At 62.9% G+C, this 19,844-nt stretch overlaps 3 protein-coding genes across 11 annotated transcripts in view; 2 read left to right on the plus strand and 1 right to left on the minus strand.

The window, feature by feature from the left end:
* Positions 1–19,844, minus strand: part of ATP6V0A1 (ATPase H+ transporting V0 subunit a1) — a 117,067-nt gene that overhangs the window by 70,512 nt on the left and 26,711 nt on the right. The window lies entirely within an intron of this gene.
* Positions 13–15,557, plus strand: LOC132339153 (signal transducer and activator of transcription 5B). 6 transcript variants are annotated; one of them, XM_059869240.1, is made up of 19 exons: positions 13–105; positions 9,971–10,108; positions 10,193–10,349; positions 10,433–10,522; positions 10,667–10,841; positions 10,916–11,046; positions 11,137–11,288; positions 11,359–11,514; positions 11,597–11,776; positions 11,914–12,001; positions 12,101–12,223; positions 12,373–12,465; positions 12,583–12,789; positions 12,964–13,058; positions 13,125–13,255; positions 13,896–14,066; positions 14,271–14,322; positions 14,524–14,631; positions 14,699–15,557. In XM_059869240.1, the coding sequence occupies exons 2-19, from the start codon at positions 9,981–9,983 to the stop codon at positions 14,823–14,825; spliced, it is 2,364 nt and encodes a 787-aa protein (XP_059725223.1). In that variant the 5' UTR covers positions 13–105; positions 9,971–9,980; the 3' UTR covers positions 14,826–15,557. The 6 variants fall into 6 exon arrangements, with proteins under 6 accessions (XP_059725223.1, XP_059725225.1, XP_059725226.1 ...); XM_059869242.1 differs by lacking the exon at positions 13–105 and adding an exon at positions 5,851–5,997; XM_059869243.1 differs by lacking the exon at positions 13–105 and adding an exon at positions 6,213–6,287.
* GHDC (GH3 domain containing) lies at positions 15,991–19,079 on the plus strand. Its single transcript, XM_059869459.1, has 8 exons — positions 15,991–16,275; positions 16,357–16,487; positions 16,562–17,138; positions 17,387–17,570; positions 17,657–17,728; positions 17,832–17,965; positions 18,091–18,179; positions 18,265–19,079. The coding sequence occupies exons 1-8, from the start codon at positions 16,065–16,067 to the stop codon at positions 18,463–18,465; spliced, it is 1,599 nt and encodes a 532-aa protein (XP_059725442.1). The 5' UTR covers positions 15,991–16,064; the 3' UTR covers positions 18,466–19,079.

Here is a 19,844-nt window from a genome sequence, read left to right on the forward strand (position 1 = left end):
GGGCCGGGCCGGGGCGCGGCGGGGGCAGAGCGGCGGCGGAGGCGAGCGCCGGGAGCCGCGGGAGCCGCGGGAGCAGCGGAGCCGCAGCCGCCGCCGCGGCCGCAGGTGGGCGCGGACGAGAGCGCGGAGCCGTCATCGCCGCCGGGACCGCACCGGACCGGACCGAACCGAACCGGACCGAGCCGAGCGGGCCCGGACGCCGTCCGCCTTCCGCAGCAGGGCCGAGCGGGGTGCGGCGGGGCCGGGCTCGGAGCGTTCCGGTCCGGTCCGGTCCGCGCTGTGGGTGTTTCGTAACCCCGGGCGGGCGCAGCTGGGCCGGGCGCGGGGATCGGCGGGGGCCCGGCTGGGCCCGCGGGCCCCTGGGCGGGCGGAGGCGACAGTGGGGCCGCTCCAAGGGGGCGGCGGGTACGTCCCGGGCCCGTCCTGGTGCCGCGGCACATCCCGGGGTGGGGGCGCTCCTCGCCCGCCGGAGCGGGGCCGGTTTTCGCACGCGGGCCCCGCCGGAGCGGCGGCCGCGGAGGGCGGCTCCGAGTCCCGGTCCCGGGCCGAGGGGAGGATCCGGGACAGCGCGAGGCGTCCCGTGCGGTGCCGGGGGCGTCCCGCCGCAGGCAGCACACCGAACCGGGATGGCGGGAGTGCGAGCCCCGTTGCTATCGGTGGCACACGCGGCTCCGCGCCGCGGGGCGGGTGGGATCGTTCCCCGGCGGGAGCGGCGACACCGCGGGGACCGCAGCGCCCGGTGGCCTTTCACCCAGCTCGGGCGCGGCCGGTGCCTGGGAGCCCGCGGGAGCCGCGGCCACCTGTCCAGCGGGTTACGGAGCTGTCAGGGCTCCGTGCCCGGCCAGCCCCGGGCCCGTGCCAGGCCGGCCCCGGGCAGCTCCTGCCGGGCGGCTCCGGGGCTGCAGTGCTCGGCTCGTACCGGCGCTGCTGAGCGCGCCCCGAGCTGCGCTGGCACCGCCGATGGGCCGGGGCTGTTGGCTCGTTCAATTCTCCGTGCGCCGTGCTGGGCACCCCGTGGCACCGGGCCGGTGACAAGCAGCGGTTTGGTGACAGTGCCTGGGGCGCCTTGCGGAGGGGAGACAGGGCTGGGCAAAGGGTAGCTCCGCATGGCACACGATGTCCCTGTGGTGCGGGGCCCTTGGTTAGAGCAGGACATTCCTGGTTGTGGGCTGGCTCACTGTGCTGGCTGCCCGCGGCCAGCCCGGGTCCCTGCAGTGCTCGTGCCTGTTCTCAGAGCAGCGTGAGCCCCAGCAGGGAGCACTTAGTGCAGGCACAGTGCAGAGCCTCACCACTGCCATGGGCACCAGGATCCAGCCCTCCACGGTGGTTGCTCTCCCCTCCAGGTCCCGACTCTTGGCCCAGGTCCTTGTGCTCCTGAAGCCATCAGGATTGCAGCCTGACCTGATGTGGTTCTGAGGTGCTGAATGTGAAGATGGAGACTGTCTCCTTGGGTTTTAGAACTGTTCCTGGGGAGCTGCTCATCTCTGGGGCTGGAGAGGGCTGTGCTGTGCCCTCCTGTACAATGGGTGCATCATGAGGAGGAGGAGGAGGAGCTCTGGTGTGGGCTGAGAGGTGCCAACAGCTTGTGTGCAGGGACATGGGAGAGCTGGGCTGGGAGCAGGGCGTGATGGGTGGCTGTCACCCACTCTGTGTTTTGTGGCACTTTGACAGTGCCCTGCTTTGGGGTTGTTGGGTCCCTACAGTTGTCACTAGAGCCATCTCACTGGGTCTGCTGCACCTGCCCTGTGTCAAGGCCAATGCTTTGGGGCAGGGTTAGGGATGCTCTCACCACACAGGGAGCCGCAGTTGGGGATGCTCAGCACAGGGCACACAGAGCCTCTGGAGGGACGTTCCCCTCTTGCTGAAGGGGAAGTGCTGACTCCAAAGTGACGGTGAAGGCTTTGCCATGGGGTTTCCCAGCTCTCTCTCGAGTGATAGCAAAACTCAGATACCCTGCTTGCAAAAAATCCCTGCTCCCTGCACTCTGCGACATCGTGGGCGGTGAGTGGCGACTGCTTTGGGCTGAGTACAGTGAAGCAGCCCCGTTGGCTGGGAAATTACTTTCTAGTTTGCAAGGAATGACTGTAAGGTGGGTCACACTCGACAGGCTTCACAGCATCCCTGGGATGCCAGTGGGATGGCAGGCAGGGTGAATGGGACCTCCCTGCCATCAGCATCCCCTGGGTACCTGCGCTGGTTGGCAGCATCCCTCTGCCTGCCAGGCTGCAGTGACTCCCAGTGTCCCCAACACTGTGCGTGCTGCCCTCAGAGCAGCCATTGCAGGGAAGCCAGGGCATGGCTAGGGTTAGGGTTAGGGTTAGGGTTAGGGTTAGGATCAGAGTCCCCACCTTGCCAGCACAGGTCAGGACTCAGCTCTGCAGCCATGCAGGCAGCTCCAGCCTGGGAGGCTGTGCTGGCTCCGGGGCTCCGGCACGCTCCGGGAGAAGTAGCCTCGACAGCTGTAATGTTTCTGTGGCATGCCTTTCCTTTCATGGGGTGTCTATTTTGCAACCCCCAAGTGTTTTGATCCCGGGAGGAAGGGGGCGGGGGTGTTTACCCTGGCACCGCATGGCTGGTGCAGGGATCCAAGTGGTGCTGGGCATGCCTGAATTTCACATGCAGCAACAGTTCTAGCAACATCTGCTGGCTGATAAAAGGTAGGCTGCTGCACGCCGCTGCTCCCGCCGCGTTGGGAAACGTCGAGGGGGAGGCACACTGTGAACACGGCTTCCTGGCCGATAGGGCTGAGCTGACTTGCTGATAAAGCAGAATCCACCCATCTGGCTGCACCAGAGGGGCCAGGAGCACGGGCTGCTCACAGGCACTCCATGCTTCCCTGAGTGCTGGGTCCTGCTTCCCGCTGTATCAGGAATGATGTGCCGCCGAGCTGGGAAAGCCACAGCAGCATAGCTGAACCACAGCACAGTCACAACCCATTCCTGGTTCAAACAGTCACTGGTGAGTTTTGCAATCTCCACTTTCAGTGTAACTTTGTGTTATGAGCTGGTTTATAGCACAGCTCTGCTGGGAGGGAACTGGGGAAAAGGCTTGTGCTGGAGAGCACTCCCTCAAAGAGCCAGAGCAGTGACCCAGCCCTGCCCACCGTGTGCTGGGTGCTCATTCTGTCTGGCCTCTCGTCCCTATCACTCAATGGCCCTGCAAAGCCTTTAGCAGAGGAAGAGGCTGCTCTTGCTGGCAGTTCTGAGTTCCTGCACCAGCTGGAAATGCTGTAAAACGATCTTTGTCCTCTCTGGTGTGAATATCCGACCCTGGTGCTGTTGAGCTGTGGGCCCAGGGGTGCAGCTTCTCTGGCTCTGCTTGTGGAGATGCTGTGGTGAGGCTTATGGTGCAGCTCAGGGGCAGGGGCTCTCCTGCTGCTTCAGGGGCTGGAAAAGCCCATCCCAGAGCCAGGAAAGCCAAAACCCACCTGGACATATTTGTGTGTGTGTAGATGCACGCTGTGCTTCACCCCTCTCTCGATTTGGCTGAGGACTTTGTTTCACAAACCACTGGTGTTGGTTGTTTTATTCTCTGTCTGACTAGTCCCCCCTCCTGCCAGCATCCCTGGATGTCTGTGTATCCCCTCTTCCAAAGGCAAGGCTTTACTCCTCTCCATCCTGCTCTGCTGACTTGGTGCAAGAGCATCTCTTTGTGCAGAGCTGCTGCAGCTGCTGGGAATGAACTCTGGGAGTGCAGTGGGGGGATGCAGGAGCTGCTCTGGTGTCCCTCTGGTTCTCCCTGCTCACCAGACATCCAAAAGCCTGTGCTGTTCCAGCTGGGCTAGCCCTGCAGGACAGCCATGCCAGGGGTGAGGAGGCTCCTGCACCATGTCCCCAGCCCCAAGGAGAGCTGGAGCATGGCATCGACCTGAGGGGATGCATGCAGCCAGAGCAGTGCTGTTGGTGCCTGTGCTGCCCACATCACCCCCAGCCCACCTGGGTCCTGCCCAGCAAATCCAGTCTGGCTGTGGGTGGATTAGTGCCATTGTGTGTGCTTGCTGGAGCATGGCAGAGAAAATGAAATTGTGTCTCCAGACCCCAATCAGGACTAATTCGATGCTGAAATGAGCTTAATCCTCAGGTCCTTCGCCCAGCCTGTCCCTCCTGGGCTGGCGCAGGTCTGAGCAGGGATTAGCACCGAGCCAGGGGCTGGGATGGATTTGGCCTCGGTGCAGGAGGCTGCCACAGAACCTGTGAGACCCCAGGGCTGTGCCCTCAGTGTAGCATTACAGGGATTTGGGGTTGGTCTTTATTAGCGTGGAGGGAAAATCCCTTCCTTGAGTGTCCTGGCACGGGGCAGCTGCACATCCCTGCCTGGGCAAGGCCAGAGTCTGGGATGCTGCCGGTGGTCAGTGGCTTTGTGCCTACCCTGGGATTTCCCCACCAAGCCAGAGGAAGCTCCAGAACTCTGAGCTGGCAACTCCCTGCTGTGCCAGCCCCAAAGCTAGTTAATTCAGCTGCTTGGCCCCAGGGAGCCAGGAGTAATTAAAGATCTGCCCAGCCTCTCTAATCCTGTCTGGGGGTTTATGGTGGGGGCAGCACCAGTGCTGGCAGGGACTGGGCCCCCCACGATGGATGTCCTGCAGGAGCCACACTGGACTCGTGCCCGTGGGGCTGGTTGGGCATTGGGCTCTGCTGATGTGGCTGCACCATGTGTCCTGCTGCATGCTCAGTGTCTGAAGGAATCCCACTGGTGCCCAGGCAGTGCCTGTGTCTGGCTGTGGCTGCCCCAGGGTGGCTCCTGGTGCACTGAGGTTCTCTTGAGGTTCCAGACATTGGATTCAAGGGATTCTGCTGGGTATTTTGGTGGTTTTGGTTTGACGCAGGTTTCTGGGCCTCTCTGATTGGAAGAAATCTGAAGTGAGGAGGAAAACCTTTCTCAAGGGTGGCAAGTGCTGGCAGGCAGAGAGCCTGGCCCGTGGCATGAGATGAGCTGTTGGCAGCCTCCAGCACTGATGCCCCTGGCACCAGTCCCAGCTGGGGCATCTCTGCCTGTGTGGGGCTGGTGTCCCCTCTGGGCAGCATCACGTCATGCATGTGGTGCAATTCACGGTGTGAATTCTCTTCTTTTGGCTCCCAGAGTTGCTGGGGGCAGAGTAGCTCCAGAGTCCTGCTGCTACTAGTTCCACCTCTGCCGACCTGCTCTGCTGCTGTGGGGCCTGTCACCTCTGCTCTTGGGGGGCACGTTGGATTACCAGAACCAGCCATGCCTCTTTCATGAGTGTCATGGTACAGATGTTTCCAGTGTGGGCTGAATGGTTCAGCGCTCTCCTCCCCAGTGCCACCAGGGCAAAGCCATCAGTTGCTGCCAGTTTCTGTGGGAGACAAACAAACCCCATCAAAGCACAGAGCTTCTCCTACCTCCCAAACAGAGCTGAAAACCACAGGCCAGTGGAAAACATGCGAGCAGCCCTTGGCCCCCTGTGCCGGCTCCACAGTATGCTGGTGCCACAGCTCTGAGCAGGGCTGGGGGCTGCTCAGCATCACCCGGGTGCCCCCGCTGCAGGCTCTGCTGCAGGGCTGTGGGCTGGGGAATGTGAGCGAAGCTGCGGGGTGCAGGTGAGGGGGTCCCATCTCACCCCATGCCGAACTCCTGCATGGCTCCCTGGGGTCCCATCCCTGGCTCTCAGCCAGCCACGGGGGCTCAGTGCCTGCCGAGCACAGAGGCTGTGCCTGCTCTGGCCCCGGGCGGTGTGAGCGGCCGAGTGTGCCGGCCCGCAGGCAGCCGCGGCAGAGGTGGCTGCCAGCACTCGGGGGCAGGCTGTCCCGCGCAGGCACCTGACATTTTGGAAGGAAATAGCTGCTCTCTGCTCCTTCCTGTAGTGCGCAGCCAGCGAAACGGCCGCCCGGGAGCCCGGCTGTGCCCGCCCCGAGCCGTAGCCGGGCTGTCCTGGGGCCGGACGCCAGAGCGGCGCGGGGGCAGAGCGGGGCCTGAGCGCGGGGAGTGCGGCTGCAGGAGCGGGGGCTCCACACCCGGCTCTAGCGGGGTCTGAGGGCGGTGAGTGCGGCTGCAGGAGCGGGGGCTCCACACCGGGCTCTAGCGGGGTCTGAGGGCGGGGAGTGCGGCTGCAGGAGCGGGCCCTCCACACCGGGCTCTAGCGGGGTCTGAGCGCGGGGAGTGCGGCTGCAGGAGCGGGCCCTCCACACCGGGCTCTAGCGGGGTCTGAGGGCGGTGAGTGCGGCTGCAGGAGCGGGCGCTCCACACCGAGCTCCAGCGGGGTCTGAGGACGGTGAGTGCGGCTGCAGGAGCGGGGCCTCCACACCGGGCTCTAGCGGGGTCTGAGGGCGGTGAGTGCGGCTGCAGGAGCGGGGGCTCCACACCCGGCTCTAGCAGGGTCTGAGGGCGGTGAGTGCGGCTGCAGGAGCGGGCGCTCCACGCCGAGCTCCAGCGGGGCCCTGCGGGGAGCTGGTGCGGACAGGGGGCCGCTGAGGGCGGAGGACCAGAGCCCTCCGCTGTGCCGAGCGGCCACTCCCGGCTGTCACCTCCACCGTGCCCGGGGCCCGTCTGGGGGCCGGATCTTGCCCTGGAGGGGTCTTGCTTGGAGCCGCCCACCTTGGAGGGCTGCGGGACAGCTTCCTGCCGCGCCTGCCGGGAGCAACGGCAGCGCTGGCTGCGGCAGCACCGGAGCCCCTCGGCCGCACCAGCGTAGGGTGCAGGGTCCGGCCCTGCGGCCACAAGCGGGGCCGGCTCTGACCTGGAAGCGATCGCGGGTTCCCGGAGGTGCCGAGAAACCACGTGTCCGTGTTTACTGCGGCGGGAGGCGCAGCGGGCGCAGGGCCGCTGCCGCCGGAGCCCAGCGCCGCGCCCCCGCCCCGGGAAGACACCGCTCCGGAGACCCCCGGGCTGCCGGAGCACCGGGCCAAGGGCAGTGCGGGAGCCGAGGGACTGCGTGGGTCGAGGGAGTGGGGCGGTGGAGGGTACAGCCAGAGCCCAGTCGTCCCCCCCAGGCCTTTGCCTAGCCCTTGGCCCCTGCCTTGCCCTTCACGGCGTGGGTCTGGGCAAGAGGCTGCTGTCGGGGGCTGTGCCAGCGCCAGGGCAGGGGTGTCCTGCTCATGAGGAGGTCTTTGGGCTGGCTCTGTGCGGGAGCGTCCCGCGACAGATTGCAGTGAGCATCCCGTGCAGAGCGTGCTCCGGGGTAGTTGCTGCTTGTGTTTGGGTTTTGCCGTGCCCATGGCACGTGGGAAGCTGCTGCTGCCGTCCTCATCCTGTGAGGCATTTCCCTCCTTTTGTCTGCCCACGGATGTGCTCTGGCTCTCCTACAGCTTGGGACTTGTTGGTTCCTACTGCCACTGTGCCTGCGACCCTTTCCCAGTGTGATCATGTCAGTCCCCTGGTTGCACCCAGCCCCAGCAGAGCTTCCACCTTCCCCGTCTTCCCTCTCCTCGCTGCTGCCTCTGGCCTTCTGAGTGCCCTTTTTGGGTGGGTATCTCCTGTTTTGCATTGGGTTTCACAGTGCTTCCCCATCAGCAGTGGGCAGTGAGGCTGTAAGAGGCAGAAATTATGTCTGCTGGCATGTCCCTCCCTCTGTGTTGCTGGGGTCCCTCCCCACAGCTCTGGGGTCTCTCCTCAGCAGTGGTCCTACCCCGGGAAGGACCTGCTGCCTGTGCCCCTTCACAAGCAATAAGTCTGGTGAGCATGTCGCTGTGGCTTGTCGAGTGCTGCTGGTTAACCGAGCTGCAGTGACGGGTGGGTTCCAGCTCGCTGCCAGCGAGTAAATGCAAAGTAGCCTAAACCACTACAATTATCTGCCTCTTGCAGTTGTTGGAGTGCGCATGGGGCTGGTGGCTGCTGTGTGTGGCTGACCCATGGCAGTGCTTGAGGCTGCAGTGGCCCTGCTGGGGCTGGAGGTGACATTGGGGTGGGTGAATGTCCCTGGACATGGGGGTGGATCTGTCCCTGGGCAGCTGGAGGTGCCACCGAGGAGTGTGATGCTGGAAAGTGATGTTAGGCATGGTCCAGTGGCTGCCAGCAGTGGCAGTCAGATGCAGGAGGCAGGGCTGCCTGGAAAGGGACCACGATGGGACCACGGTGCTGCAGCTTATGGTGGAACACAGTTTCTGCCACAGCAGGCTAAGTCTCAGGGCCAGAAGTCTGCTCATGGCAGGTGGCACTGGTTGCTTGTGCTGGGGTGGTGAGGGTGCCCTGCAGCCCATGGGGAGGTTTGGTTTGTCCCCAGGTGGGACACAGAGACAAAAATGAGACAAATTTCCCCCAGGAGAAATTGCACGTCCTGCTGCATTGACAGTGTCTGTGGAGGTTGTACTCAAGCCTGGTGCAAAGGGTGTTTTGGGCACACACCAGGTGTGCTCTGCCACTGTCAGCCCCTGCACAGCCCCTTGTAGAGGCAGATGTGGTGCTGGGGCTCCTGCTCCCAGGCTGGCACTGGCCAAATGCGGTGCCTGCCAGCTCACCACAGAGCAGCCAGAGACTCGTTGCTTAACAACATGCTAGAGTGGAGTAGGAAGTGTTTTGTCACTGTGAGATGGGAAGAGATCACCATTTTATCAACAGGCAGGGCAGTGTCTGTTTGCTCTGTGTCCATGCAGATGTCCCCACAGTACTGGGGACTTCGGTCACTTTGTGGTGCAGTGGCACTGGCATGGCTGTTCTTGGCTCTGCCCCTTATCAAACGTCCACAATTTCCAACAGCAGCATGTCCTGCTGTCAGCCATCCCACCTTCCCTTTCCTCCTTGCCAGCGTTCTTCTGCCTCCCCAGGCCCCTCCTTGCCAGCAGCATTTCCAGCTTGGTGATTTCTGTGAATGTGGAAATGTTCCTCCCTTTTTATAGAGGAAAAATTCATTTTTAGCCAGCTCTGGGTTATTGTTCCTCTTCCTGTTCAGGGGCGGGTGTACGTGGCTTGGGGGCTCTGGCTGTGGCTGCTCCACTCGGACCTGCTGCCACTGTCCCCCAGCATGTGCCCCTGACTGTTTGACAGCACCAGCTCTTTTGGAGCCCTGTGGGCCACTGGGTATTTCTGAGGCTGAACAAAATGCTTTGGGAGAGGGGGAAGCACAGCCCCCACTGGCTCAGCCCCTCTGCTTGTCACCATTCAGTGCAGTGATCAGGTTCTGGCCTGGTCACCTGGCCTTGGGACATGTCCAAGGCCTTGCACCCCTGCCTGGCCCCTCTGTGTGGTGCCAAATCCCAGGTGGATAGAGTGTGAGTGTATCTAAATGCTGTTTTACTGTACTGCTGCCTCCTCAGTAGGGAACCCCCCAGACCCTCCTGTGTCACTCGCTGTCATATCACTCTCATACAGTCAGCTGCAGGCTGTTCCTCCAGACCCCTCTAGCCACAGGTGACCCAGGGGACACGCTGGATTTCAGTAGAGGTGCTGTCAGCACCACCTTATCCCTGCCTGTCCCCGGGGGAACTAAGGCTGTGTAGTGGGTGGAATCCCTGCATGGAGCCAGAGCTGCCCCAAAACTGCTGTGGGAAGGTCCATGTGTCTCCACCAGGACATGGGGCACACAGCAGCCCTGGCACTGGGGACTTGTCAGGGACTGTGGTGCCACGTGGGCTCATGGGGCTGGGGCTGCTCCTGCCTGCTGGCGCTGCCAGGGTGTGGGCAGGAGCAGGGTGGATGCAGGGGGGGCCTCTGCTCTGCGTCACCCTGGATTTCTGGGCAGCCCTTCCTCCCCCTGGCCTGTTTCCTCATTCGCGTGGCCAGCGATGGCTGCGATCCCGTGGTGCAGTGAGGGGAAATGAGAACCATGTGGAGAGGCCATGCAGAGGCACGTCCCTGGCCCTGGGCACCCCCAGGGCTGTTCCTAGAAAAGAGGGGGTGACTCAGAGCCAGGGTCCACTGCCCCCACATGCCCTTTCTTTCAGCAGCTGGAGACAGTGCTGGCAGCACCAGGGACTCCAGGCACTCCTGCAGAAGGTGTGGGGACAGCCAGGGCCAGATCCCTTGCAGCACAGTGCCTGTCTGTCTCCCGCTGGTGCCCTGACAGTGTATCTCCCCACAGGTGCTGAACCATGGCGGTGTGGATCCAGGCCCAGCAGCTCCAGGGTGAAGCCCTGCGGCAGATGCAGGCACTGTATGGGCAGCACTTCCCCATCGAGGTGCGGCATTACCTGTCACAGTGGATCGAGAGCCAGGCATGGTAGGTCAGGGTGTGCTCTTCCCAGAGGGTGCTGTGGCTGCTCTGGGGTACAGGTGCCCTGACACCGCTCTGATCTGCACACAGGGACTCCATCGACCTTGACAACCCCCAAGAGAATGTGAAGGCGACCCAGCTTCTAGAGGGGCTGATCCAGGAGCTGCAGAAGAAAGCAGACCACCAAGTGGGTGAGGACGGCTTCCTGCTGAAGATCAAGCTGGGGCACTACGCCACGCAGCTGCAGGCGAGTGGGGGGCTGTGGGCAGGGGTGTAAGGCAAGGGGGGGTCCCTGCCCTGTGCCTGGCTCAGGCAGTGCTCTCCCCACAGAACACGTATGACCGATGCCCCATGGAGCTGGTGCGCTGCATCCGGCACATCCTCTACCACGAGCAGCGGCTGGTGCGGGAGGCGAACAATGTGAGTGCGGGCTGGGAGGGGTGAGGAGAGGGAGAGGCTGGGGGAATACTCAGGGGCTCTTCTCCATGATGATGGGAGCAGCCCTGAGGCAGGGAATGGGGAGGGTCCCCTCACTGTGCTGAGTGCACCCTGTGCCCCGTGCAGAGCCCTTCCCCATCTGGCTCCCTGGTGGACGCCATGTCCCAGAAGCACCTGCAGATCAACCAGACCTTCGAGGAGCTGCGGCTCATCACTCAGGACTCGGAGAATGAGCTCAAAAAGCTGCAGCAGACACAGGAATACTTCATCATCCAGTACCAGGAGAATATGCGACTCCAAGGTGGGTGAGGGGCCAAGGGGCATGGGCCTGGGATGCTGGCAGGGGCAGCTCTAACACCATGCCCTGTCCCCCAGCCCAGTTCTCCCAGCTCTCCCAGCTGGGCCCCCAGGAACGCATGTCACGGGAGACGACGCTGCAGCAGAAGAAGGCATCGCTGGAGGCCTGGCTGCACCGTGAGGCCCAGACACTACAGCAGTACCGTGTGGTGAGTGATGCCACCTGGTTCCCCATGAAGCGGTCCCCATGATGCCCTGTGACACTGTCCCTGCACCCCTGATGTTGTCCCACCTCTCAGGACCTGGCTGAGAAGCACCAGAAGACGCTGCAGCTGCTGCGCAAGCAGCAAACAACCATCCTGGATGATGAGCTGATCCAATGGAAGCGTCGGCAGCAGCTGGCAGGGAATGGGGGCCCACCTGAAGGCACCTTGGATGTGCTGCAGACCTGGTGAGTGCCTGATGGCGTGGGGTGGGATGGGGTGCTGAGCCCAGTGGGTGCTGAGCCCTGCTCCCCCCAGGTGTGAGAAGCTGGCAGAGATCATCTGGCAGAACCGGCAGCAGATCCGCCGTGCCGAGCACCTGTGCCAGCAGCTGCCAATCCCAGGCCCAGTGGAGGAGATGCTGTCAGAGCTGAACGGAACCATCACTGACATCATCTCTGCCCTGGTCACCAGGTACAAGTTGGGCCCAGTTGGGTGGGGGGCCAGGTTGGCTCTGCCCCCCTTCCCAGCCCCCCTGATTCCCCTGTCCCCCCAGCACCTTCATCATCGAGAAGCAGCCCCCCCAAGTGCTGAAGACACAGACCAAGTTTGCAGCCACTGTGAGGCTCCTGGTGGGCGGGAAGCTGAATGTGCATATGAACCCCCCCCAAGTGAAGGCCACCATCATCAGCGAGCAGCAAGCCAAGGCCCTGCTGAAGAATGAGAGCACCCGCAAGTAATGCCAGGGGCTGGGGGTGTGTGGCTGGGGCTGCCCAGGCAGTGGGGGGCAGGATGTGGGGCAGGGGGAAGGGCTGCACTTTGCACAGCTCCCAGTCCTGGTGTGCCCTGACTCTGTGTGCATTCCTGTGGCAGTGAGAGCAGTGGGGAGATCCTCAACAACTGCTGTGTGATGGAGTATCACCAAGCCACTGGGACACTCAGCGCCCACTTCCGCAACATGGTGAGTGCCCCTGTTCCCCGTCCTGTCCCCTTATGTCCCTCTGTGTTCACCCTGCTGTCCCCATCTGTTCCTCCATGCTCACCCCTGGTGTCCCTGCAGTCCCTGAAGCGAATCAAGCGCTCGGATCGCCGCGGGGCTGAGTCAGTGACAGAGGAGAAATTCACCATCCTCTTCGAGTCGCAGTTCAGCGTCGGTGGGAACGAGCTGGTCTTCCAGGTGAAGGTAAAGCCACTGTGACCCTTCTGCAGGCCCTAGGCAAGCCATGGGCACTGTGCCCACAGGAGTGGGGCTGGGCTGGGGCCACATGGGTGCCCGTGGGTGATGCTCCCTTGGTGCCCCACAGCCCATTCCGGTCTCCTTCCTCTCGGCAGACGCTGTCCCTGCCTGTGGTGGTGATTGTGCATGGGAGCCAGGACAACAATGCCACGGCCACCGTGCTTTGGGACAACGCCTTTGCCGAGCCCGTGAGTACCAGTGCCGTGGGGGCAGGACAGGTCCCATCTGTCCGGTGTGGGAGTAGGGCTCAACCTCCTGGTGGGACATCAGGCAGAGCTGGTGCTGACCATGCTCTCTGCCCCCAGGGCCGCGTGCCCTTCGCTGTGCCCGACAAGGTGCAGTGGCCACAGCTCTGCGAGGCGCTCAACATGAAGTTCAAGGCAGAGGTGCAGAGCAGCCGTGGGCTGACCAAGGAGAACCTGGTGTTCCTGGCACAAAAGCTCTTCAACAGCACCAGCTCCCACCTGGAGGACTACAGCAGCACCACGGTGTCCTGGTCCCAGTTCAACCGGGTAAGTAGCCTGGGCTCTGCCCAGAGCACCCCCTGTGCTCGTGCTTGTGGGGCTGGATGGGGTGTACCCACCTGGGGGTCCCTGAGTCTCTGCTGCTGCACCCAATGTCTGTGCTGTGTAACAGAGGCTCAGAGGCTGGTGACAGGAGTGCTCATTATCTGGAGATTTCAACAGGAAAACCTGCCTGGGAGGAATTACACCTTCTGGCAGTGGTTTGACGGGGTCATGGAGGTACTGAAGAAGCATTTGAAGCCGCACTGGAATGACGGGTAAGAGCCGCCCTGCCCTGTGCAGCCTGGCCCGAGCCCCAAGCCCTGACGCCCTACTCTGCCTAGGGCCATCCTGGGCTTCGTCAACAAGCAGCAGGCGCACGACCTGCTCATCAACAAGCCCGACGGGACCTTCCTCCTGCGCTTCAGCGACTCAGAGATCGGTGGCATCACCATTGCCTGGAAGTTCGACTCCTGTGAGTGTGTGCCCGGCACTGGCATCCCTGGATCGAGTGGCCCCAGCCAGGCCACCTCATGCCCTTGGGGTACTGGCACTGCCATGGCAGGCAGGCTGGAGTTATCCTCAGGAAAGAGGCAAGCCCCCAGAATGCCTTGGCTGTGCCATGGGGAGCGGCGCTGCCCTCGCTCACTGCAGCTGTGGCTGTGTTAGGCCCGGACGCTGGCAGCAGTGGGGAGGAGGGACCAGGCTGAACCCTCCAACCCATCCCTGGGGAATGATGTGGACTGTACAAAATGCAGTTACTCGGTGGTGCTTCCCAGTGCAGGGGTTGTCAGGGGTGGCCTGACCCCATGCAGGAGTCTGTTGCTGTTCACAAGAGTGTCCTTTGGAGGGCCACATAACTGAGAAGCACCAGAGAGCCCCATGGTTGGGGAATGAGTCAGGATGAGGCCAGACTTGCCTTGGCTTTGCTGTGTTTCCTATCTTATCCCATTTTCTGGCGACCTGGGCTTTATCCTTGGCTCTTGCTGGGGGAGGGATGCAGTGTGGGACATGCTGTTTGCTGCTTGATGTGACCTTGCAGTCCATGTCCAGAGCACAGCCAAGAGCTGCTGCAAACTCCGGGATTCACCATGATCCTCACGCTTGTCTTGCAGCTGAGAGGATGTTCTGGAACCTGATGCCTTTCACCACCAGGGACTTCTCTATCCGCTCCTTGGCTGACCGCCTCGGGGATCTCAGTTACCTCATCTACGTGTTCCCTGACCGGCCCAAGGACGAGGTGTTCTCCAAGTACTACACGCCGGTTCTCTGTGAGTCCACGCCAGGTAGCGCTGTCCCTTCACCCCACCTGTGTCCCCTCTTTTGTGCATCCAGCCAGGATGGAGCTGGTGTTCTCAGCCTCCCCCTGCCCCGGGGCCACACCGGCCCCACAGGGGTTCTGCATCTGGCCACGTGTGAGCCCCCAGCACTGCCCGGGGTTGTGGCATGTGCTGGAGTTTGGGCCCTCAGTGCTGCCTCCTTCTCTCTAGCTAAAGCTGTGGATGGATATGTGAAGCCACAGATCAAGCAAGTGGTGCCAGAGTAAGTGTCACCCTGAAGGGAGATTCTGGGCAATGGTTGCCCTGGGTTCCCAGCATTGAATTGGCTGGATTGGGTGGCAGCCCAGGGCACTGAGGCTGGCTCAGGTCCACCACCAATGGCCACATTGGTGCTGAGCCTTGTGAGACATCTTGGGGACTTCACCCACGGGGCACCCAGTGCTCATGAGACCCATCCCCACAGGTTTGTCAATGCATCAGGAGATTCTGCCCCTGGAGGGGCCACCTACATGGACCAGGCCCCCTCACCTGCTGTCTGCTCCCAGCCTCATTACAACATGTACACCCAGAAGTGAGTATCACACCCCTATCCCTGTACTGCTGCAGCTGGTCCTCCCCTCACCACCTGCCTCCCACAGCCCCGACCCTGTGCTGGACCCCGAGGGTGATTTTGACCTGGAAGACACGATGGATGTGGCGAGGCATGTGGAGGAGCTGCTACGGCGCCCCGTGGACAGTCAGTGGATCCCCCACGCCCAGTCGTGACAGGCAGGCGCCTGGTCCCTTGCCCCTGGCCCCGGCGCTGCGGGGACTGTGCTGTGTTCGTGTCTCTGTGCCAGGGGACAGCGGGTGGGCCCTGCCCCCAGGATTTGCTCTGTGCTGCCCCGAAACATAGGCTGGCGTCCAGCTCTTTGGTGTTTATGCCCTTGTATAAACGGCAGCGGATTTGTCGCATGGTTTTCCTGTATGTTCCTTTTAAGAGGCCCAGCTTCGGCTTTCCGCTTCTGCCAGCACTGGCCCTGCAGCCCCTGACCCCCCCGTGGGGCTGCTGGGGCCCCCAGCCCGGCCTCAGGTTCGCTTTCGCAGTCGTCACTAAGAATGTACATGTCGCCTTCTTGTTCTCCCCCGCGGCTCCGTTCCCAGGGCTGCGTGAGGGCAGAGGGCAGAGGAGGAGTTCTGCCAGGGCTCCCCCAGCCCGTGCTGGTGCTCTGCTCCACGGTGGCAGGGTCCCTGCATTTCATCCTCTCCTCTGCCCCCAAGGATGCAGGAGCCCCTCCGGCTCCCGGCCTCGGTATCCCCTCTGGAGCCGGTGCAGCAGGAGGGTGGCAGGGTGCGAGGGCACCCAGCGAGGGCAGTCGGGTGGGCAGGGGGTTTGGGGGAGCGGAGCCCTCTGCCCGCTGCTTCTCCCCTCGCCTGGGCGGGAAACTCTGGGGTCCTGGCCATGTTATTTTTCTATCACAGAGTAAATAAAGCACGGAATATTTTTGTAACACAAAAGCTCTGGGTGCCACGTGTGTCTTGGGACAGAGGCGGGTCCCTCTGGGGAGCTCCTCATCTCGGGTGCCCCAGATGAATGCTGGGGCTGGGCCCAGTGTTTGCGGTTCCTATTCCCGAGGGCAGGGTCGTCGGGCTTGCTTGGCAGAAGCTGGGCAGATCTGGGGGGCTCTTTCTGGGTGGGAGGGCTGCCCTGAGGAGCAGGGGCTGGGCTGGGGTTGGGGCAAAATAAATCGGATCAATTGCTCTGTTTTTCCAAAGAAGGAGCTTGCTCTTGATGGAGGGGTAGAGGGCGCTGGTACTGGGGGTTCAATTGCGGCTGAATTCCCCGCCGAGCGGGGGGCCCGGGGTGTGCTGTGGAAAGGTGAAAATGAAAATAAAACTGAAGCGGGCCGGGGGGCGGCGCCGGGCGCGATAAATCTCCGTCATTTCTGCCGGAGGCGGAATAGCCGCGTGGGTGAGTGGGGTCCGGGGCCGGGTCCCTGCCCGGGGCGGTGTCCGCATTCCGCGATGCTGGTGGCGGTGGTGGCCGTGGCTGTGGCCGTGGCCGTGGCCGTGGCCATGGCTGTCCCCGCGCTACGGCACCGCCTAGTCCGTTCCGCGCTGCGCCGCGCCGGGGGCCGGTACCGGCGGCGGCTGGAGGCTCTGGACAGCGACGTGCGGCTGAGCCAGGAGCGGCGGCTGCGGCTCCTGCTGGGCACCGGCACCGGCACGGCCGGCGGTGAGCGCGGCGCTGCGGGAAGCGGGGAGGGAAGGGGTCGGTCCCGTGGTCGCCTTTCTCAGCTTGTGCCTCTCCGGGCAGGCTGGGAGGAGTTCCAGGAGCGGCATCCCCTGGGGCAGCTCTGTCGGGACGAAGCGCCGGGGATTCCGCTTCCCCCGCTGCGTCTCTGGGCTCTGCTTCCCGGCTGCTGGGACAGCGACCCCCGGCTGCAGGTACGGGGAGCGGCGGGCGGGGTGGGCGCGGGTCCCCGCAGGGTCTGCCCTCCTGACCCGACCCTCCCGCGCAGGGCTCCCTGCTCTACCTGGATGCCCTCGGCGCCGCTTTTCCACGGGCGCTGGCCCGCCGGGGCACGGCGCTGCTGCACTGGAGCCCGGGCTGTCCCCGCGCCCCGGCGGGGTGGCCGCTGCCCACCCTGTACTGCACCCCGGCCGCGGCGGCTGTGCCGCCCTCGCGGGCCGCTGCGCTGCGGCTGCAGCTGCTCTTTGCCCTGCGGCAGCGTGCCCTGCATGTGCTGGAGGTCGGGCTGGCAGCCGAGCTGCACGACGCGCTGGTGATCCTGCGCACTGAATGGCCCCGGCTGGCCCAGGAGCTGGAGCTGGGCAGGCTGAGCCCCCAGCCCGGGCTGCCCGAGGAGCTGCGGGAGCAGCTGCAGGCATTGCTGAGCCCTGCTGTAGCCCGGGCAGCCGAGCTCCGTGCTGAGTGTGCCCGTGGCTTCGAGGGCATTGTGTTGCGTCTGTGGCCGCGGCTGGAGGTGGTGGTGGTGAGGACGATGTATGGCACAGAGCGGCTCTACTGCGACTCCCTCTGCCAGGCTGACTGCCAAGGGCTGCCCTTCTACTGCCCCTTCTACCAGGCAGCAGGAGGTGAGTGTCCCCCACGATGGCGTGTCCCCGGGGTGCCCACAGGGAACTGCTGCTACATGGCAGCACAGATCTCCCTGCCCCAGCAGATGCTGGTGCATCTCTGTGCTGCACTCCCTTCCTGCGACCTGAAAACAGCTCAGTCTTGGCTCCAGCAAAATTCTGCCCCTTGCAGAGGGGTGAGGCTTTTGTGGGCAAGGATGGAGGTGGGGTCTGGGAAGCTCACATTGCCACGTGCTGCCTCTGCCCAGCCCTCCTTGGTGTAAACCTGTGGCCAGCGGAGCCAGCGCCCCGATTCGTGCTGTGCCCTGACTGGGCTTTCTGCGAGTTCCTGCCCTGCCTGGCCAGCAAGGAGCCACGGACGGTGCTGCTGGATGAGCTCTGCGAGGGCCGTGAGTACGGGCTGGTTGTGACAGCCCAGCCAGGAGAGTACAGGTGCCTCCTCCCTGCTGTAGTCCTGGGGGGCTGCCTGCCCCAGCCCCGTGCACACATCTCTCCCTCACACTCCCCCTGCCCTGCAGGTGCCGTACTGGGGAGGTGCTGAAGGTGATTGGCTTCCACAAGCAGTGCCCCGTGGTGGAACCTGTGCGCAGGTGAGGACACCCCAACGCCTATCCCTCACCTCAGGGAGCTGGGTTACAGGCAGGATCTTAACAGGAGGGTGCCAGTGACCCACCCTGTGTCCCTGCACCGTAGGGAGAGCCAGACACTGAGTGTGCGAGGTGAGAGCATCCCTGAGGAGCAGTTCTGCCAGAGCCTATGCCGCACCCTGAGCCTGTGGCCGGGTGCTCGCCTGATTGACTACATCTGTGTGGAGAGCAGCCTGCTGGGTGAGTTCCCCTGAGCTGTCCAAGTCCTCCTAGAAGTGTAGCTGGCACTGCATGGGGGTCTGCAGCCCTCCTGTTCTGCAGCACAGGAAGCTGGCAGCTTTAACCTACTCATGGTTCTGCTCCAGGTGACTCTTCAGGACCCTGTGCCCCCCACTACGAGGTGTTCATGGAGCTGCAGGGCCTGCGGGACCTGTCGGAGGTGCAGCGCTACAAGGTGAGCAGGACATGGGCTCTGCTCTGGGGCTGAAGGACACAGCTGGCGTGGCAATGTGGGACCAGCAGCTGTCCTCTCTTTGCAGCTGGACCAGTGTCTCCAGGAGGATTTCCCCATCTACAAATCCTTCCGCTTCAAGGGCAGCATTGGGCCCCTGCGCCTGCACCTGGTGGGGCCCAGGAGCTTCACCCGGCTGCGGGAAGCACTGGGCTCCCCCGTGCCCATGCCCAGGGTCCTGCACGAAGAGCAGCTGCTGCAGCTCATCCAGGGAGCAGTCATCTCCTAGGGCAGCCTTGGGACCCCACAGCCCTTCCACCCTGGGGTTCACTTGGCATGCACCCTCTGAGGAGGGGCCGTGTCCCTGGGGTGGGAGGGCGTGGGGACAAAGGTGCCCATCCCCAAGGGTTTGGCTGAGTGGAGCAAATGGAGACAGTGAGCTTGACTGTGATCCGTGGCAGCAGCAGGCACCAGTGGGCACCACTCAGTGCTGCTGTGGAGATGGAGCAGGAGCTTGGGAGCCTCACGGAGCAGTTGCAGGACCCCCTCACTCAGTGCCTTGGCAGCACCTGCAACCACAGTGGAGTGTGTGCCTTTCTCAAGGGACCACTGTGCACCACAGCCCATGGCTGAGGCAGAGGGCTCAATGGAAACCTGCAGGAGCAGGAGGAGCAGAAGAACCGTGCTTCATCACTGAGCACTGGGGCCCTGTGGCATTTTGTCTCCTGGCAGGGACACTGCAGGCAGGGCTCAGGTGGCTGCTGGTGGCAGGTGTTTCAGTGCATGTCCACTGGTTTAAGAATAAGCTCCAGTGAGGGCTGCTTTTAATGTTTTAAAAACCAAATGCAAAATAAAGGAGGATTATCTTTTTGAAATAAATAAAAAACAGCACTCTGGGATTAATTTTTTAGACTATTATTTTTAATCTTCATTAAAGAGATTGCTCAAGCAATCTGGCTGCTCTGGGGGCTGAGGAGTTGCTGCTGTTCTCAAGGGTCCTGGAGAAGGGGCAGCCATGAATATTTAACCAGCTGAGCACTCTGGGGGCACCAGGCTCTTTGTGCCTTTGAAGCACATGTGTACCATCGGGAGGGACTGGTCATTTCCCCTCCTGCTCATTAAGGGTTATTTCCAGGGCTGGTGAGGGCGTGTGGGGCACCTGCTGTGCCGCAGCAGCTGCTGCTGGGCAGGAGATGATGTCTTGAGCAAGGCTCACACAAAGCAAAGCATCCCCCTCCAGATGAACCTGGCTGAGGCCTGCGCTCCCATCCCTGCTGGAAAAACCTGGAGCAAAATTTCTGCTCCAGGTCGGGGAGAAGCTTTGCCTTGGGCTGGGAGCACCCCAAAACAAAAGCCTCGAGCTCCCTGCGTGGCAGAGCCTTGCGGGGCCGGGGCTGCGCTGGGCGGCTCTGCTTGCGCTGCCATGCCTGGGTACCACCCTGGTGGGAGGGGAGGTTGCTGGGGTGGAACCTGCTGGGCAGGGCCAGGCTGCTGAGTGCCCGGCTGGCTTTGGATGCCATCCTGCAGGGTGCAAGGTCGATTTCAGTGCCCGGCCGCAGGGAGCAGCTTGTTTTGTGTGCAGGCTCATTTGTGCTGCTGGTACCAAGGCTAGAGGGTGCGGCTGCCCGGCTGAAGGGTGCCAAGCTGGGTTTGCGTGCCCGGCCGCAG

The sequence above is a fragment of the Haemorhous mexicanus genome, chromosome 28 (genome assembly GCF_027477595.1).
Source record: "Haemorhous mexicanus isolate bHaeMex1 chromosome 28, bHaeMex1.pri, whole genome shotgun sequence".
Taxonomy (NCBI): Eukaryota; Metazoa; Chordata; class Aves; order Passeriformes; family Fringillidae; genus Haemorhous; species Haemorhous mexicanus.

What these genes read in the sequence shown, in the direction of transcription:
- LOC132339153 (XM_059869240.1), top strand. Translation starts at nt 9,981, where the DNA reads ATGGCGGTGTGGATCCAGGCCCAGCAGCTCCAGGGTGAAGCCCTGCGG. An exon ending in TGGTGCGGGAGGCGAACAAT is followed by an intron (nt 10,523 to 10,666) that starts GTGAGTGCGGGC and finishes TGCCCCGTGCAG; the next exon opens with AGCCCTTCCCCATCTGGCTC. An exon ending in TCTCTGTGAGTCCACGCCAG is followed by an intron (nt 14,067 to 14,270) that starts GTAGCGCTGTCC and finishes CCTTCTCTCTAG; the next exon opens with CTAAAGCTGTGGATGGATAT.
- GHDC (XM_059869459.1), top strand. Translation starts at nt 16,065, where the DNA reads ATGCTGGTGGCGGTGGTGGCCGTGGCTGTGGCCGTGGCCGTGGCCGTG. An exon ending in CTTCTACCAGGCAGCAGGAG is followed by an intron (nt 17,139 to 17,386) that starts GTGAGTGTCCCC and finishes GCCTCTGCCCAG; the next exon opens with CCCTCCTTGGTGTAAACCTG. An exon ending in CGGAGGTGCAGCGCTACAAG is followed by an intron (nt 18,180 to 18,264) that starts GTGAGCAGGACA and finishes CTCTCTTTGCAG; the next exon opens with CTGGACCAGTGTCTCCAGGA.